The 19,857-nt window shown below is 41.1% G+C and overlaps 2 protein-coding genes, 1 long non-coding RNA gene and 2 other non-coding genes across 5 annotated transcripts in view; 2 read left to right on the forward strand and 3 right to left on the reverse strand.

The window, feature by feature from the left end:
- Positions 1 to 10,532, forward strand: part of shank1 (SH3 and multiple ankyrin repeat domains 1) — a 122,184-nt gene extending 111,652 nt beyond the window's left edge. The window contains exons 24-27 of the mRNA XM_053514858.1: positions 495 to 615; positions 1,999 to 5,572; positions 8,559 to 9,470; positions 9,675 to 10,532. Of these exons, the coding sequence (XP_053370833.1) occupies positions 495 to 615; positions 1,999 to 5,572; positions 8,559 to 9,470; positions 9,675 to 9,753 (4,686 nt within the window). The 3' untranslated portion in view covers positions 9,754 to 10,532. The remainder of the gene's footprint in view (positions 1 to 494; positions 616 to 1,998; positions 5,573 to 8,558; positions 9,471 to 9,674) is intronic.
- Positions 10,533 to 14,651: 4,119 nt separating this feature from the next.
- On the reverse strand, positions 14,652 to 15,885 carry LOC128544969 (uncharacterized). Its single transcript, XR_008365822.1, has 3 exons — positions 15,837 to 15,885; positions 14,981 to 15,013; positions 14,652 to 14,778 (listed from the first exon to the last, which is right to left on the reverse strand). It is a non-coding gene; the product is annotated as an uncharacterized LOC128544969 (long non-coding RNA).
- On the reverse strand, positions 14,855 to 14,944 carry LOC128545138 (small nucleolar RNA SNORD88). Its single transcript, XR_008365850.1, has one exon. It is a non-coding gene; the product is annotated as a small nucleolar RNA SNORD88 (small nucleolar RNA).
- LOC128545137 (small nucleolar RNA SNORD88) lies at positions 15,089 to 15,178 on the reverse strand. The gene has a single exon (XR_008365849.1). It is a non-coding gene; the product is annotated as a small nucleolar RNA SNORD88 (small nucleolar RNA).
- Positions 15,886 to 18,338: 2,453 nt separating the features above from the next.
- si:ch211-51c14.1 (protein kinase C and casein kinase substrate in neurons protein 2) overlaps positions 18,339 to 19,857 on the forward strand; it is a 20,887-nt gene continuing 19,368 nt past the window's right edge. The window contains exon 1 of the mRNA XM_053515298.1: positions 18,339 to 18,524. The gene's annotated coding sequence lies outside the window, so the exon portion shown is untranslated. The remainder of the gene's footprint in view (positions 18,525 to 19,857) is intronic.

Below are 19,857 nucleotides of genomic sequence, written 5' to 3' on the forward strand. Positions count from 1 at the left end.
TTGTAGAAACACATCAAAAAATTTAAATAAAGGAAAAAAAAAGATTAAATATTAACTAATAATATTAGAAATAAAATTAGGAAAAATAGTTAAATAAAGTTAATTAATTTCTCTTAAGATATCCTATGTTTTGGTTCATACTTTAAAAACATTACATTTTCCTTTTCTTTTTTTGCTGTTTATGATCTTTTTGTTTTTACATTTTTCTAATATTTATGTAATTAAAATATTTTTGGTAGAGAGTGTCAGAATGTGTTGGCGGTGTTTGTAATATTTAATTGTTTTGCACTGTAGGTTTGAACAGTGACGTTTGTATTAAGAAGCAAAAAGAAAAGAAAGTGTTTCATGGCTCACAGCTACCTCTAGTGGCTAAAGGAATAGTTGGTTCACTTTAAAGCTTGTGTAATTAAAACTCATAAAAAATTACACAGTGAGCATAATACATATGTAATCTATACATTTATTATATCACACTATATTTTTCTTTCCACCAGTCCAATTTCGACCAATCAGGGATGGGAATACCGCCGACTGGCCAAGGGCTCGGTTATGACCGTGGCCCATTTGTGTCAGGTCACGCCCCCCAGCACGGTATGCTGCGACAAAAGTCCATCGGTGAGGCTGTCTGTCTGTCTGTCTGCCTGTCTGTCTGCGCAGCTGTGTTTTTTTGCCTGTGCCTGTGCTTCTAGAGTGCCAGTGTAGCGTTGGGTATGTAAAAAAAATCCAGCCTGGTACACACCAAACACCTGGTTCCTATCAGCTTCCACTTTGTTTTGCTTTATGGGTTTCAGTCTGGTTTATTTGATTATGCTAAAAACAGACAAAGATGCCATGCTGATGTCATATCACTATCTCTGCACTATTTATATTGTCACAAACTTGGGAAACATTTATGGAGCGGAACACAGTAAACTCTTGTAAGATTCAGGATGGTTTTTACCAGGCTGCTATAGCACGTCTTTCTCAGACGGCAGAAAAAAATAAGCTTTTTGCAGTTTGCTATAAGAGCACGTGTGTAACCTGTAGCTCACCAGCATCTATGCAAATGGGTTAAACTGAGTTACTCAGGCCCTCTCTTAATGGAGAACTTTTGTTCCTAGTGAAAATTGTTTGCTTGGCCGAATAATCATTTCAATATGTCTGTTTTTTAGCACACACAAACCCTAGAAATGAGTGATTGCCCAATATAGGTAACGCAATCATTTTGTGGTGAGCAGGGTTGCCAGCTTTCACAGTCATGCTTTAACATCCAAAAACTAAAAAAAAAAAAAAAAAAAAACTAAGCTATTTCAGCATTGCAAACTGATTCATAAACTAGACTATCAATTGGCTGAGTATCCTGTATTCTGTTTGTTTATAGCCAAGAATTATGTATAAAGAGCTGATGTTGGGTGCGAAACAACATCAGAATTAGTACAATATTTACCAAACAGGGCATTTGTGGGTCTTTTTAAACTGTGAAATTACATTTAACAAATAAAAGGCCACACTGCCCAGTTGCTTTTCATGCAGTCACTTAACAAGAAATTAACCCACCCAGGGTTTCTGAAACTATAACTCCAAACAATATTTGAGGTTTGTTTTGTTAAAAAAAAAAAAAAGGTGATGATGATGGTAACAAAAGAGCACACACATTACACCTAACACAGCCAGATACACACAGGAACTCATTTCCTGCAGTAATAAATACTAACTTTTTCCTGGTTATGCTGGAAGATATTAATAGACACTAACTCTAGTATTATTGAGGTAAGCAGACAGACAAGCAGACAAACAAGCAGACACACAGACAGAAATAAGCATTACATGATGGACCGGATTTAATTTTTATCAACTTTTAATTAATTATACAACTTTTCATTAATCAATAAGTTATCTGTGAAAAGTTTTCTATATATTATATAATTAATGTCCCACTTGTTAACCATGCATCATTAGTCATTCTCTTGTCCTCTTCCTTCTTTTTGTTTATTCTCACATCTATCTCTCATACTTCAGGGGTTCCTGAGGAAGAGAAGCAGTTTCTCCATCCTCCCGCCATGAAGTTTGCACGAAGCCTTTCAGTCCCTGGTCCAGATGACATTCCACCTCCACCGACTACAGCACCCCCTGATCCCCCTTTCTCCTCTGCACCTCCTATGGGCTGGAGAGGCAAGACCTCCCAACAGCCTTCTGTATCGGTGTCACAGTCTACCTCCACCTCCACCCACTATCAGCTTTATTCCCAGTCATCTCACTACACTCATGGACCAAGGGACAGGTCCCCTGGACCACCCACAAGCTCTGCAGTTTCTGACCATGCAACTTCTTATTCTCATGCCCAAGCGCTTCCCTCTGTCCCCAGCAGAACTGCTTCCAGGAAGGTTATGGGTTACACAGCAGATTCCACAGGCACTTCAGGAGCAGCAGGGGCAAGGTCAGCTGGTTTGAGAAGAGGTTACAGCAATGCAGTTCCTCCAACTAGTGTGGCCACAGTGATCCCACAGCAGCAACAGACTGCCCAGAGCCAGCAGACAAGAACAGAGCGTACAACAGCAGGGACAGCAGCTGCAGCTGGAGTGCAGAAACCAGGTGTCCGAAGAGGCAAGGGGCCTCTGGTAAAGCAGTCAAAAGTAGAAGATCTACGTTCTGGCCAGAGCACGCTAGGAAGTAAAAGTTCAGTGGAAACTAGCTCTATTCCTGTCCCAACCATCATTGTCAAAGCCCCCTCCACTAGCAGCAGTGGACGCAGTAGCCAAGGAAGCAGTGTTGAGGCTGATGCACCCCTTCCAGATGAAAGCGACAGATCCAAAGCGCCACCCATTGCACCCCCACCTGCACCCACCATGCCCCCACCTGAGCCACCATCAGTCCCTCCACCGCCACCACCCTCTCTACCACCACTTAGATCTCAGGAGAATTTGGACTTTACTAGCCAGTTTGGTGCTGCCATTGTGGGAGCGGCCCGCAGGGATCGTGAGCGCTTCCATGAAGCTCGACGGAAGAGTGCCTCCTTTTTTCTTTCTGCCGAGGAAGAATTGGCAGGGAGTACTGGAGTAGCAGGAATAGGAAGAAGTCAGGCTTCCCAGCAGCAGCTGCAGCAGCAACTGAGCTCCCAGCCTACACCTCGCCTGAGACCCTCTAAGTCTATTGATGAGGGCATGTTCTCAGGTGACACATTCATTCAACATGCTCGCAGCATGCCACCTGCCTTTGGTCTCCCTGAATATTCCACATCTGCTCCCCTAGGGGACTATCAGCCTAAGTCTGTACCTGCCGACTTTTACCTGGGAGCTAGCCGTCAACAGTCACAACAGCAACAGGCTACCACCACCTTCATCCACCCACTGACAGGAAAAGTTCTAGACCCATCCTCTCCACTGGGACTTGCTCTAGCTGCACGGGAGCGTGCCCTTAAAGATGATGGACGAATATGGAGGGAGAGGGCTGGTGACCACCATTTTACTCGGCAACTTTCCACTGTGGGGCCATTTCCTTCATCTGCTGCGCCACCATCATCACTACTTTCTCACTCTGCCACTCCCTCTGCCACTATGATCTCATCTGCTGCTCAGTCCTCCGTCTCTTCCTCATATCTTGTCACATCCTCTTCACTTGCTGCCACCACCACCTCCACTCGGCCTCCATCACCCAGGATCCTTAGAGGAGCAGGGGGAGGTTGGACAGAGGAGACTGGGGATCGTGCTGAGAGAGAGACCGCAGGAGCTGCACCATCCAGGGAAGGGCTAAGAGTTCGTTTTTCTGAGGACAAAACAGTCCATACACACCACTATCAGTCTCAACACTACCAACCCACACAGAAGGAACGAGAAAGAGAGCGGCAGAGGGAAAGATCCCGGGAACGAGAGAGGGAGAGAGAGAGGGAGAGAGAGATGGAAAGAGCTCACAGCCAGCAGCAACAGCCTTCAACACACCCGGCTACTCAGCAACCCCGGAGACCTTCCTTCTTGAGAATGGAGAGTGAGGCAGGAACATACATCCTCTCCCTCACCCCTCCATCTCCACCTCCATCTGCCACACGCACAGCAGGAGGACCAGGGACTGGTGAAGAGGGGGGCAGTGGCATGGGACTTATGGTCCTCCCTCCTCCAGCTCCCTCAGTAGATGCAGATGATGAGTTTGTGTTTGCTGAACCTTTGCCACCACCAGTGGAATTTGCTAACAGCTTTGACCGTGGTGCAGGTTATTCTTCTATGATTGCTAACAACCTTGCAATGCGGCAGCAACAACACCATTCAGCACCTCCACCTCCGCCACCACCTCCACCTCCCCCAAAAGATGCCTTCATGTCTGGCTTCCCTGCTCACACACCCCTGCCCTCTCCACAGGCTGGTGACTCTACCACCTCTAGTCTCACTTCCTATGATAGTGAAGTTGCTAATTTGACACAGTCTGCCCCTTCTCCATCTCCTGCTTCTCCCAACCCTCCCCCACCTCCTTCACCTTCTACTCTACAACCCTCTGGACCCCCTCCACCACCCTCTGTGTCACCACCTCCCCCTCCCTCTTCCTACCACAGACCTTATAACTTGTCTCAGACTCACCACCTCTATAACAGCACTCCTGCAACCAGACGTGCCACTTCTCCCACACCCCCACTTGTGACAATCCCAGCTCCCCCTGCTTATGGGGGACCTTCTGCTGCTTCTTCAACCCCAGCTACATCTGTTGCTTTAAGAGGGACCTCCAGCCTCTCCATGACTGCAACCTGTGCCCCAGCAACTGCAACCACCACTACAACTGCTATTGCTGCGAGCACTGCACCTGCTGCCAGCCTGCATACACAGCGCATGGCAACTGTTTCCACAGTGGCCACAGGGAGTGGAAGTAGGCGGCCCAGTGCGGAGCACCACCCACCACACTCCTCAGCTATGGCTAAGAGTGGCGAGTCCCAGGAGACTGTGGTGGACTCTGGCATTGAGGAGTTGGACAGCCGTAGCAGCAGTGACCACCATCTGGATAGCATATTAGCCCTTAGCAGTGGGGGAGTCAGAGAGAGGATGGACAGAGCAGCAGAAAGTGACAGGACAAGTGGAGCAGATTTCTTAGAATCCTACATGAGCTACTTGGATGGACAGACTTTTGAAATGCACAACACTAAAGCAGCCAGCACTGCTTCCACGTACCCCAAAACGCAAAGATACAGAGAAGCCAGTCGTGCATCAGAGCTAAGGCGGCAGAGCAGCACTGCTCCACCAGCCTATCACAGACGCCGTCAGGAGGAAGAACCTGAAGAGGAGGAGCCAGAGGAGGGAGAGGAAGAGGATGTGGGCACTCGGGATGGTTATAGCATTAGGGAAGGACAAGGATTATCTCGCTCTGCTGTCATGTACTTTGATCGACCAAGAACACCAGAGATGAAACCCCTTTGGGGTGATGGGTCAACTGGCGCTACACAGATAGTGACTGAAAGTGGGGTGCAGTCTGATGGGACTTATCTGGAAGGGCGTAAACTGCACCCACCCATGTCTGGCATGAAAGCCAGCATCATCAGTGAACTAAACACCAAATTGCAACAAAGGAGCAAAGGAATGGAGAACTGGGGAGCACAGCGATCCCTCAGCAGGCACAGGTCTGTGAAAGTAGTGTCAGTATGACTATATGCCTGCATGTATTTGTGATGGTAGATCTGTGACTGCATGTGTCTATATTAGATTCTGCTGCTGGTGTGCAAAATGCAAATCTGAATTTGAAGATATCCTTTATCTTCACATATGCAAGTAGAGTACAATGGAATTATCTTCTTTGCATATCCCATGTTGTTTCAAAACTGGGGTCAATCCTGATCAGAGAGGGTCAATGGCCCAGGCACAAGGGCCAATTAGTAATACTTGGTGGTTTCAGGGCTTCAGGGCCTGATCCAGGCCAGAAAATGAACCATTGAACTGAAGCTGTTCAACTGGCATTGGTTTTTAAGCCTTGGCACAAGTTTATAAGATAACAATTAAAAGCCTTATTTATTGTCGTGGTATAAAGCAAATGTTTGGGAGGGCTTTATTATGTTACTGGTTTTAAAGTGTACTGCTTAAATCAATTGGGTTGGCGCATTTAATGTGATTTCTTCTGTTTTTCTCCGTTTGAAATACTCTAATCGGAATATAAATCTCTAGAACCCTCTCTAATTAGACAGAGAACTGTGCATGTACAAAATCTGATACACAAGTTTTCCCTCCTACCCCATATATAATCAGTTCATTAAGGCATATTTTTGTTATTGAGGCCACATATATTCATGAATGCATGACCAACATACTTCCAGCCACATCAGTAAACAATCTAATTATATTTATACAGGAAATATTTATTTATTTACTTGTTTGTTTGTTTGCACTGTGCATGATTATACCAAACGTGGTCCCTGTATATTTGCACCAGTCTTATTTCCTGATTGATATTGCCTATGATTTGCATGGGACTGTCCTGGACCATCCTTGCTGAATTCATCTACAATGTCTATGTAAAGTCTAAATTTGTCTGTTTAAACTGTTCCTTTTTTTCTGTGATCTCTGCTTAAATCGTCTGTCCATGTCCATCTGTCTGTCGTTCCTCAGATACAGGTAACTGCACAACTGTTCTCCCCGTCTATATATGTATGTCTGTATGTGTATATATACAGTTCATCTAAAAGTACTGAAATGACCAGGAAAATTTTGCTGTTTTTGCTATATACTGAAGATGTTTGGAATGAAAAGATGAATACAATATAATAGATTGGAATTTCAGATTTAATTTCCTGATATTTACATCCAAATCTAAAAAACAATGCAGAATATGGCACTTGATAGTGACAGTCCATACCCTTTTTTTTTTTTTTTTAGCAAAAGTAGGAGCAGTACTAGAACATAGAGTCTTTAAGTAAATTAAAGTAAATAGCATTTAATGTTTAATTGCATATCCTGGGACACCGAATCCACATCACCAACCACTGCATTGCTCTTTGTAATGCTTTTTCAAACTTGTTGTTTTGGTAGGTTTCTCCCTTCAGCCTCCTCTCCATGAGATAAAATGCTGCTTAGTTGGGTTAAGGTCTTCTGATTGACTCGGCCAGTCTAAAACTTTTCCAATTTTCCTTGTTTTGTGTACAAAGGCAGTGTACTTTGGGTCATTGGCTTGCTGTATGATAAAGTGTCCCCAATTAGATTGGATATGTTTCTTTGTAAATTTACAGTCACTGTTTCTATAGACTTATGAGTTCCTTCATCCAAGATGAAGTAGAGTATTTACCTAAAGTGGCCATGCAAGCCCAAGCCATGACACCATCTCCACTGTGCTTTACCCATTAGCTTGTATGGTTTTGATCAGGATCAAAACCTTTTGTTCTCCACACTTTGGCCTTTCCATCTCTTTGGTTGACCTTAATCTTGGTTTCAGTACTTTTCTTCTCAGTATTTCTCTGCAAAGTCCAATCTTTAAATATTTTCTGTTGAGCAGTCTTGGGGTATAGCCTATATATTTCTGCTCTTAAAGTCTGTTAAAGAAAAGTGAATAATAATGCATCAATGTTGTTAGTGTCACTGACTTTCGGTTGAAGGTTTTTCTTTACAGCTCTCACAATGATTCTATTATCTTCTGCTTTTTGTTTTTCCATCTATAACCTGTCAAATATCTGGTAGTTACTTTCTTTTCAGGTCATTCCAAATTGTTGCATTGGTTATGCCTAATACTTTTGCAATGGGTCATATTTTTGCCTGTTTCCTAAAGCCAGCTCTCTCTCCTTTTCATGTTGCTTTATTATTTTTTAACAATAAATGTGAAATTCACAGGTAAAACACAGGGCTCAAACTAAAAGTAGACATTCAGGGTTATTAATTGTTTTTATAACCAACCTAACAATCTAACAGGGCATCTGGACATAGAAACACCTTTCAGTCTCATGATCCAATAGTTTTTATCACATATAATTGGGTAGGTTCAATATCAGTGTTGCTCCTGAAAAATGTTTCAGGCATGGTGGCAAGAGGATGATTAAGGTTTTGCACATATGCACTTAGATTGTGGGTTAATTTATAACAAGGTTTTATAACAAGGGTCAATATGTATTTTATGAGTGTTCTACAGATTCATGGTGATTTGTACAGGCCAAGCCTGTTATTAAATAATTGTATTTTTAGCAGCGCACTTATTATATGACAGTATATTGACAAGTAGCTTTATTCCAACAGTATTAAACATTAACTATACAAGCCAGTTGTCCATGACACTACATTCATTAGTTATACATGTAGTGGAATATAGCAATCAAGCTAGCGGTATTATAGCAAAGCACCTTCCCCTCAACAAAAATTCAGCTGTAGTCTACCATAACAACAATGAAGTGTCAACTTGGCCATTATTTGTTATTACAGAGTAGCCACTTCAGAATGTTCAGTATATTGGACAGTATATTGTATATTAGATTTTTAAAACATGGCCTGTTGTGTAGGCATGGCATGGGGTCTCGTTGGCATGGCCTATTATAGGGGAAACACTAAATAGGTATTGTGTATTCTTCTTTATCTTAATTATTCTTTTTTCTTCTTCACAGTTTTTTTTTCTAAATCTGTCCATTTTCCCCACAGGTTCTCTGAGGACTCAACAGGAGCATTGAGCCCTCCATCAGTACGCTCTCCCTCTCCATCTCCTCTGGCTCAGCCTGCACTATCTCCATCTCCTACAGCTTCTCCGCATCCTCCTCTTTACCCAAACTGGGCTCGCTCACCTTCCCCACAGCCTCCCAGTGCCCCTTCTCAACCAACATCTGCTGCCCCTGGCACCGCTGCCCGCTCCCATTCACCAGTCTCGCCTTCAGGCTATGCACCCTACCCCACCTCCCCTAAGCACCGTCCTGTGTACCGCTCCAAAGCCCTTGAGTTCCAGTTTATCCCAAGCAGGGAATCACGCAAGGCAGAGTCTCAGCGCCGACGAGCACCCAGTCCCCTCATCTCACCCTCAGAACGTCCCAAACTAGGTCCCCCACGCCCTTCTTCCCTCCCTATTCTTCCTACCTCACCACTCTACAGCAGCTTATATGACCTACGTGGTTCAATCACCCCTCCATCCCCAGCTAATCCTCTAGGTGATGCTTATTTCTCCCCATCCCCTCCTTTGTTTGCTCCTTCTGGAGCCCCACCGCCACCTAATTCATCCCTGGTCGTCTCTCGCTCACTTTCACCCACTCACTTCCTATCTGGTTCATCCTCTCCACCACTTCACTCTATAGCTCCACCCACTTGTCTGAGCTACCCTCACTTGCCACCTCCATCCCCTTCCAAGCCCTTTGCCTCCAAGCCACTGCCCTACTGGACCAAGTATGACGTAGCTGATTGGCTGGCCTATCTGAATTTAGCTGAGCACAGGGAGCGCTTCCTGGACAACGAGATTGATGGCACTCACCTGCCTTCTCTCACCAAGGAGGATTTCCTGGACCTTGGTGTTACTCGCGTGGGTCATCGCATGAATATAGAGCGAGCGCTCAGGAGGGTGATGGACAGGTGAGAGGGAAAGAGGAGGGGTAAGGAGAGAGGAATAGGAGGGGGGTTAGTGCATGGGCAGAGTTATCAACTGGATTTGGCCACTGCATGAGCTGAAATATGGTACAGGGGAAAGGATGGGTCAGAGAAAGGGAAAAGAAAGGGCAAGACAGAAAGAAACACAGAAATACTGCTTCTGCATAAAGGCTTTCCACTTTCCCTTAGGTTGTCCTCTAGCCCGTTCCCCATTTCTGCCCTTTCCCCGGGAGATGGAAGAGCCAGAGATGAAGGTGCCAGGAGCTGAGAGGACAGACCCAAAGCTAGAAAGACACTAAGGACAAAGGAAGTGACAAAAGTCTGGGCTGTCTGAGACAAACCTTTTTACAAACAGAAGCAACGAGGACATCATCGTTACTAAAGAATGTTCAGCGGAGAGAATCGTAAGGGATGAAAGACTGTCCAAAGATGGGAATACTAATCTTATCCGGCAACAACCGCCCCAAACCACACCTCACAGATTACTCATAGATAAGGCACATTCTCACTTGTGTTGATTAAACAAGGGCCTGAAGTGTAAATTAGAAACAGAAATTCCTAAAAATATAAACAGGACCGTAATCTGAGCCAAATACTTTGATAAAAAGTATTATTGCATTTCTTAGTTTGTTGATTTATTCATCATATGCTTATTTATGAATCGAGTAATACTCAGTCATCCACTGCAGTCTTTCTCGCTCTCTCTTTTTTTTGTCCATGTCACATGTGACTTAATGCCTTACTTTCCCATTTTCTGATTGGTTCTCAGTTGGGAATTCTTAGCCAAAAAACAAAAAAATAAACAATGGGATGGTTAATTGAGAAAAGAATCTGAGTGGTGGAAACCAAGGTGCTCAGAGCAGTGGCCAGTTTACTGCCTAATACCTAACTCAGACAGAATGTGTAGACTTGAAGAGTCCCTCTTCTGTACTTGTGTGTGTGTGTGTGTGTGTGTGTGTGTGCTTGTGTGAATGAATTAAATAGCGTTTGAAGGTCGTTTTTATCTTTGGAGGCATTTGCTGAAGCTTGCTGATGTTGAACTTTTGCTAGAACCTTCTCATGGTATATATATATATATATATATATATATATATATATATATATATATATATATATATATTATAATATATTAACAGACTGGTCACTGTATTACAAACCCGTAGCAAAAAATACAAACAAAACGGAAAAAAAAAACAAGTGCCCAGACAAACACAACACATACAGTATACAGTATACACGTACTCAATGCAACATCAGGCTCACCTTTACCTTCAGTATGAATCCATGTAATTAACTAAAAACGGGACACCTCTATTAATCTATAAATGGACCATTGGTGAACGGCATCAACTAAAAGAACCACATCACCATTTTTACAAGACTTTCGACAAGTTGAAGTGACTGCTACACCAATCGACTGAACAGCAATCCTGAGGTTCACTGTCCATAAGAGAGGCTGGGGATGCCAAAGTCTCCCTTTCCTAATCCTTTCAAAATAGCTCTCTTTATTATGAGGAGCGAAGAGGGATGTGCGTCCATCCAGGTGCCCAGGGCATTCGTGCTTAAACCTGTTTTAATATGACGATTGTTCTTATATATATAAAAAAGACATTTTTAAACTTTAAAAGGGTCTGGAATACTAATGTTGTTCTATAAAAGAAGAGAGATGTATTGTTATTTAGTGCAGTTCATTGCTCTCATGGTCCTCGCTGTTATTAGCTGTGAAAGCTGTGCCATTCGGCGGCCCTTTATTCGATGTGTCCAAATAAGAGGCATCGCTAATTTAGCAAGAGTGGAGCTGAAGTTAAACTCCAGGGTCTAAATCATGAACTTGGATCATGTCGTATCAAAACTAGTTTTACTTCCATAAATCAGCCTGTTGCTTAGAAATAGAGATGGCTTAGCTTAGACTAAAACTACTCTGCCCACATGTGGAGAATCTGATTGGCTCTCCATTCTTTGATTAAGATCGTAACAGCTTTTTGTAGCAAAATATAATCACTGCATTTGAAAGGCTACAGAGAGTACTGTAAAAAAAAAGGCAAATCTTTGCCATGTTTACTGAAGAAACATACCAGATAATAGCTAGTTTGCTTTATAAGCTAAACATATAACTAGTGATAAATAAAGAATAGTACAACAAACATGGCCAAGAGTGTCCTAGTTTCACAGAAAGAGCAATTATTAACGCTAAGAAGTTAATTTTGTTTAAAATGGAGTGTTCCGAGTGCTCCTAATTATGTAGTAATAATTAGTTATGACGCTACATGGTCAAGTTTGCTTCACCTGATCAAAGTGAACTTAAGCTCCACCCTTGTCAGGACATGTCCACTACCATATGATCGAACCATATATGCAAATCCTGTGAGTGAATTCACTGTCCCTGAACATGTTTGTTAAATGTCAGACATTTGTGTGCATGAGGTTTCGGGGTTACATCATATCCGTGACATATCAGTGAAAAAAAAAGGGCTTTCTCATCCCGATCATCTCTTTCTAACCTTAGTCACCTTCATATGAAACTTACTTCACTTCTATTTTCCCCACAAACAGACTATAAGAAGGAGGATGAGCGAGATTTAACGTTAACACTGACGTTAATCAGAAAGCACGCTGGTTTCACTTTTTCATGTGTGTGATGACAGCAAGGACGATGAAGCGCACGATCGTCCTCAGTAAGGTTTAAAGAGTTCTAAAGAATCTCTGTCTTCCAAATAACGTACAAAGACAAAGAGAAAAAATATGTTTGTTATTTACTCCCAGTGCTTTCTACACATCCTGTACGTCAGAAACATTTCCGTTTTGTTCTAGCATTGCTCATTTGCTTTGCATTAGGTGACAGTAGGAGATTTTTTTTTAACAAAGCTTCAGAAAGGTAACGGGATCCCATCAGTTTAGTTCTTGCTTTGAGACAGGGTAGAACGAAAAAAATTTTTTTCTACCTTTCTTTAAGAGGAATTTTTTTTCTTAAACGATTTAGCGATCCAAACCTATACACTATTTTGCTTACCGAAACGTGAACGTCGATCTTTAAAGATGGCCCACGTATGTTTTCTGTGTTTTTGCGCTGGAGCTACAAGGTTAATTTAGCTAACAGACAACAGAAGCTAGATTAGCCTCACGTGGATGATTACAAAGCTAGCACCTTTAACGTTTACACTTCGTATTTAAAATGTTAAACACAATCTAAACAGTTGGGTTTGAAGTTGTCCATTCTTTAATGGTGTACTTTACCTAATGTTTTTTAACTGGTTAGTTACGTTAAGCTTGTTAGCATCCAGCGCAAATCTGAAGTGGACACCAGGCTCCAAGTGAACTTGGCTTCAGGAAACCTGAGTTTTTTTTTTTTTTTTGCACAAGGACTAGCGCTTTGTCGTTATTTGTTTCGTTGATTTATTTTGCATCGTAGAGGAGTGCAACCGGGAAAACGTAACAAACACAAGGCTATGCATTCACTCTGGCACACTTAAGCAGCTCCATACCGAGCCCATGATGCATTGCGAACATGACCAAAGAACGGTCATGTGACCCAATCGACGCCATAGGTGAGCAGGGTGTGCGGAAAGCATTGTGGTTTGTTTTCTTTTTGTTTCCTTTAAAAACAAAGATATGAAAGAATATTAACTACGAAGAGCTGAAAGATTATTTACAGAATATATAAATATATGTATATGTGGTATACATATACACATTCATATACACACATATGAATTACAAATGTTTTAAGATATGAATAAAAAGTTATTAGAATTATAATAAAGATGCAGGAATACCTTTGAGTGGTCTGCTGTTTGTTCTTTGTTTGTTTAAAAACCAGGTGTGAGACAGTTTGCCCTCCTTTTTGGAGATCATCACAACTACCCCAAAATGCTCTGACCTGAGCTTACTGCCGATGCTGCGGTACGCTCCAGGAAAACATTTTTATTCTCTTTTTGCTCCTTAAATAGTGGAACCTTTCATAGAAAAGCATTCACTAACATGAACCTTGAGTTGATGTAAAAATAAGTCTCACAGTATTTCATCTGACTTCATTTAGCTTGAGCAGTCCAGTTCATGTGTGAAAATGTTTCCTCTGGAGTCCTGAAATATGGCACGTGCCATGAGTTCCCTCCTTATGCCCATCGCTCTCAATCTGGACTCATCAGGTCACATGACCTTCTTCCACTACGCCAAAATCCCATCGTTATGCTCCATAGTGAAACAGAAGCCTTTTTCCTGATTTATCTCACTAACAAGTGGTTCTTATGGACGCAGCTGTTTAGCCACAATCCTGTGGGTTCTCATCACATTGTGCATAAAAATGCTTTTTTACGAGGCAGGTCATTAACATGCAATTTACCAGGTGTGTAAGTCACCTCCCATTACACTCATTTAGGATGTTTTTGACCAAATAATGAATTCAGTTCTTAACCCGAGTGCAATCACCGGTCATCTTTGCTTGATGCAAGCTCTTAAAATGTTTATTAGAACAAAACATCACCATATAAATGTAAAAGGAATTGGGTAACTCCTAGAAGGAGACCGTGACCATGTGGAAAAAGTACTAGAGTTTTAGAGCACGTCATCAAGGACTGTACATCCACGACACTCTTCCCTCAAAGCTGAAACATTGGCACAGCCCATGTTGGGAAAACAGCACAATAAATCTAACCTACATATTAAACATAAAGTAACAAGATGAGATAAATGTCCTAAACATAAGAGTGATAAAGATTTTAAATTAGTTCGGATTTTAATAAGTTTTGAATTTGGAGTAAGTTGCTCATTTTTACATTAGTGATTTTTTTTTTTTTTAAAGAATGAAAAGAAAACTGAATTGTGTGAAGGTGCTTAAGTTTGGAAAACTATTTTTATTTATTATATACACAGCCAAAGTTTCAGAAGTAAATTGTTAGTCCATTAGAACCAACAAAAAAATGTAATAAATGCAGTAACTAAATGGGAAATGAGACTGCCCCCTAGTGTCCACTACAGAAAGCAATAAGCATTTGAGGAAGACCGGCGAATAACATTTAAGCATTTGGCAGACACTCTTATCCAGTGACTTACAAAAAGTGCTTTAAAAGTTTACATCACTGGATAGATACTTACACCAACATCTCTATAGACCCTTGGTAAACAAATCTTCAAAATTAAACATTTAAGTAAAACAGCAGAAATCAGGAGTCTTTAAAAAATGAAATTTATTTTCATACACACCATCACAAACTTAGTCACAACACTTAGTGTGTAGACATACAGGTGATAAACTACCTGGAAATTAAATCAAATCATCCTGGTTCATCAGAGTCACCTGAAACACAAACATGCAGAAGCGTTAAACCTTAACCTCGAGATTTTAATCAGATTTTATATTCTAGGAATAAAAACGTCTCCTCAGACTCCGCCATGTCAGGGGCGGAGCCGCACTTTTGTCTCCAGAGTCACTCAGAGCCCAGTGCAAAGCATCATCAGAGCGAGAGCTTACAGAGAGGATTCAGAAGACTTTTACACACCTTCAGGTCTGCAGAAGTGCTGTTCACGTTCTCCTGAGAGAGAAGGGAAGAGCGAGAGATTAATACTGCTGTATAACTGGGCTGTGATAAATTACATGTTTATTATAAAGTCTCTTCAGACTCCACCATGTCAGGAGCGGAGCTGCACGTGCATCACCACCAAGTGTCTGAGCCCAGTGCTGAGCATCATCAGAGACAGGAATCATAAAAATGCTGGATTTTATTTATAAACTAGAAGAAAATTCGAGGTTCTTCACGGATCGTATAAGGGACTTAATTAACAACAGCAATTCATCTACAAGTTAGAGCAATTTGCATTTAAACCCAGTTAGGCCTATATAAACACTTTAGAAAGCAGAAAAAGAATTAAGATAAACATTAGTACACCATAAAAGCCTTAAGTAATTAAATTAGAGAGATTGACAACATTTAAAGGTAGAAATATTAATCTGTCAGAGAGTGATGTTATTGATGTGATGGGAAAGTTTAAAAAAAAAAAGTTGCCTAAACAATAAAAATTAAAAGATGAATTTAGATCACAGGTTTTAATGAACCCAAACGACATTTTAATCCTAAACAAATAAATATCCAATACAAGTATGAACTTTATTGCAAGTAACTGAATTAATCAATAAATCCAGCACAGAGATATAAAAACATCAAAGGTGCAGGAATGAGGTCATAAGTCTCCACCTGGAGCCACGTGGTCTCTCAACGTCGAATCCTTACATACAAACACAAAACTAGCCACTACAGTCAGGAAGAAACCGTGTGTGTGTGTGTGTGTATACTGTAAGAACATGTGTAAAACATTTTAAAAAACTGTTTAGGAAATGTTCCAGACAACAAATCTTACCGTGCTGAGGAGGAAGGAGCAGCGCGTGCCTGGTCTCCACAACCACCCGGAAACCAGAAAGACAGGAACAACCAACATGGCGGCTTTTAATGTCCGTGTGTTCAAGGACCTCACGGTGTCCGCGGTTATTGCCTGATTATAATAACAACATATTCATTCACTGCGTCAATTCTGTCCTTTAAAAAAATGCCAAAAAATGTTGTGTAAATTTATTAATTTAATTATTTATTATTGTTTAAATAAACACATTATAATAAAACAAGTGCATATTTAGAGAACGCTTGTTTGACGGAATATGTAACGTAAATAAAATCAACAAGCAGCTTTAACAAGTGAATTGAAAACTCTTTAATACAAACAATTCATCACCTTAACAATATACTGAAAAAAAAACAATATAATGTATTATAAAAATATATATAATAATCAGGCGAGGTATATGAACAGCTAAAGGTCCTGATGAACCCCGGACGCTTCAAAGCGCCATCTTGGTGAGGGCTCGATTGGGCCGTTTACCACTTTAGATTCACATAAATAAACTTTTCATATCTGATTGTTGATTTACACCTTAAAATCCTCGTATGTTTCTCCAGAATTCTGTTTTTGTATTACTTATTAAAAATGGATCCTAAGTACATTATATATTAATTAATGCCTAATAAAATATTATATGGTATTAAACAAGTTTTGAGATCATCTCTGTTTACAGGACAGTAAACTTATTACTCATTACTTTCCTTCATTAATACTTCAATATTATCAGGCGACTAGGCTACGTCTAAAATTTCTCAGACTATCATCATGCACCCGAATGTTTTCTGCAGTTTTGGGGGGTCGAGCTCGTTGAAGGTCTTCCTGATCTCATGTCGTCTTCCGGTGAAGCTCTTCTGCTCTTGAAGCAGAATTGGGCGTGGTTGGAATAGCACCAACTGAACAGCTCCTGGACGTCCTACACAGGACAAGGGCTTTTGAGATGCTGACTTATGAAGATCAGTGCTGACTGCCATCTGTTGGCCTTAAACAGTCTGAAAACTTCTTGATACCACCTCGAGCTCATATGGTTCACCATCAAAACACTGCAGTTTAAATTAGATCAGGAGACCAAGAGCCAATTCATAATAAAACAGATGATGAACAAAGACAATCTGTGCATTCTGTAGTCTAAACAAATGGTTAATCTAAACCTCCATCTTTAACTATGTCTGTGTGTGTGTGTGTGTGTGTGTGTGTGTGTGTGTGTGTGTGTGTGTGTGTAAGAGGACAATGCTGTGGGTAGTGTAGATAATACCCAAGGCTAAGACAAGGAAAAAATGAGCAAGGACAAATAAACAGAATTAATCAAGAAGTGTTTAAACATGGTATCAGTGTTTGATTGAACAGTTTCCTACCGATTAGGACCATTTTTATGCATTTTATCGTTGCAATTGTAAGGTTTATTTTACAGGCAGCACATGATTCATGGGATCCATTTTAGAAAAATAACATCTATTTATATTTATATCTGATCATTTGAAAGGTGTTAATGAGTTTTCTTTAATACACGTTTATTAAATGCGGGCCCTGATCTTTAGACACAAAAACTTAGAAACAGTAGTGACATTCAGTATACATCAGTGTAAGATGTCCAGACTAAATACGTATGCTTATATAATCCTGAGCGTTGTATTTATATTAAGGCGGCTACTAGGCCAAACAGCTTACCTCAACTATTTTGTTATTTCAGTTTATAATTTTTTTTCCTGAAAGTCTTTACTTTTACACTGATCATTTAAACTCAGAAAACTGCTTTAGATTTTTCATTTTCACCAGTTATATAGCCTACACTTCATACAGTATACCCAGCCATCAGACAGGGCTGGGCATACTGTACAGCATGTGTATCATATTATGCCTGAGCTGTGGTCATATCAGGGTGGGGTTGTTTGTGTGTGTGTGTGTGTGTGTGTGTGTGTGTGTGTGTGTGTGTGTTATGGTAGCCCGATTTGGATGAGTTCATTGCTGTCATTCCAGAGCAGCATGTGGGGCAGATGAAGGTGGTGTGCGGGGGTTCGTGGGCGGCGTGTGTTCACTCTGTAAGGAGATTTAATAATAAATAACACTTTGTACAATATGACACTCTGTAGAACATAACACTCCACAATACCTATGGATTTAGTTGAATCTTTTAGCTAAAGCCTGTACATTAAAGCTGAAAATCTACACGTCCCGATCGCTTTATTTCAAACCCACCGGGGTAGAGGACATAGGCACGAATACTGTCCAAATACTTATGGTCCAAATGCAAATGTGCTAAATTTCACTGGCATGTCCTTTGGGTTTAATAAACCATCTATCCATCTATCTATTTATGCTGCATATGTTTGTGTGTATGGTGAAGCTTCAGAGTGGGGTGGTTCAGCCTAAACTAATCTGGCAACCCAGAGGAGGAGCACAACTGGATTATGATCCAAAAGGCAAGAGGACGCCTTAACAGCTGAGACAGAGAGAGAGAGAGAGAGAGAGAGAGAGAGAGAGAAAGGAACGGAGAAAGGGAGGGAAGAGAACGAGCCACCTCACCAAACAGTAAGAGAGAAAAGGAAAGAGAGAGAGAGATAGAGAGAAGGAGGAGGAGTGCGAGGGAGCGGTGAAGAAGGACACAGCTGGAGAATCTCAGGCTGAAACTTTTCAATAGAAACTCCAAAGCTTGAGGTACGCCTCTTTTTCTTTCTTTATATATAGATTTACGCACTATATAGTCATTTATATTGTAGAATGTAGAAAATAGAGTAAATAGAGTATATATATATATATATATATATATATATATATATATATATAACCCCCTGCACCCCTTCCCCTCCTCCTCCCCCCCGCACCACCCAGGGTCCTCTGTTGCTCAGACGGTATTAATGTTGGATCTGTGCTCTATTTCTAGCCTATGCATTCATAACATGCTATATAGTCCTACATTTGTGTGTGTGTGTGTGTGTGTTTGTGAGTGTGGTGTGTGTGTGGGTGTGGGGGGGGGGGGGGGGGGTTGGGGGGGGCGGTCGTGGATGGGTGGGGGGATTTGAGGGGGCCCTAAACTCAGTCCAAACTAAGGGGTTTGTAAAAGAACAGTTTTTATATTATTAGTTTAGTCTTTAGCAAAACTGTACACTAATAAGCTTTCGATACATTAGATACACTGCTTAAACACACACACTGGGATCTAAAATAGGAGTGATGTAAAACAGTCATTTTATATTTTATATTATTTTAAGTTTGAGAAACGGTGTTGTGACAACATCATTTTTTTATCAGTATGTCCTAGAGAGTTATCTGCACATGCCTCTTGAGGAATTCTTGAAGCTTTATAAGATGGACCGGAAGTTTAAAGGCAGAATCCTTCATATCCATAAACAAAACAACAACAAAAAAATAGGGAGGGGGTGGGGGGTGGGGTTCAGGAAGAATGGGTCAAAGGTCACGTATAAAATAGTTCATGGGAAAGTGAAAGAGAAGGGACAGAATGAAAAATGACAGAACGTCAAGGATCTTTGGTCAGAAAGCGAGAGTTAGAGAGAGAGAGAGAGAGAGAGAGAGAGAGAGAGAGAGATGAGAAACAGGACACGTGTTCCAGGAGAAAGAGAATGAAAGAAAAAAAAACTCAAGGGAAAACTAAACAGATCATGAGCTGTGTAACCACGAAAAAGTGAAAATAATTCTAAGTGCACCATGTAACATAAGACGAAGAGAGAGAGAGAGAGAGAGAGAGAGAGAGAGAGAGATGTAATGGGTAAAGTCATGGTAATGGACCATTAGGAAAACATTAATTTCATCATCGGGTATAGAGAGCAAAAAACAAAGAAAGAAAGAAGAGAGAGAACTGTCACACCCTTATGAGTGCCAATATTTTTGAGACCAACACTACTGAAAATTTGTCAGTTCAGAAGTGTAAAAATCTCTGAAATCTGATCAGTCAGAAAGTGTGCATTTCTAGAGGACTTAAATTGACATAAACAGATAAAAAATCATTCGTGTGGTGAAGTGGCCTTAAGTT

Source organism: Clarias gariepinus, chromosome 16, assembly GCF_024256425.1.
Source record: "Clarias gariepinus isolate MV-2021 ecotype Netherlands chromosome 16, CGAR_prim_01v2, whole genome shotgun sequence".
NCBI classification, from domain to species: Eukaryota; Metazoa; Chordata; class Actinopteri; order Siluriformes; family Clariidae; genus Clarias; species Clarias gariepinus.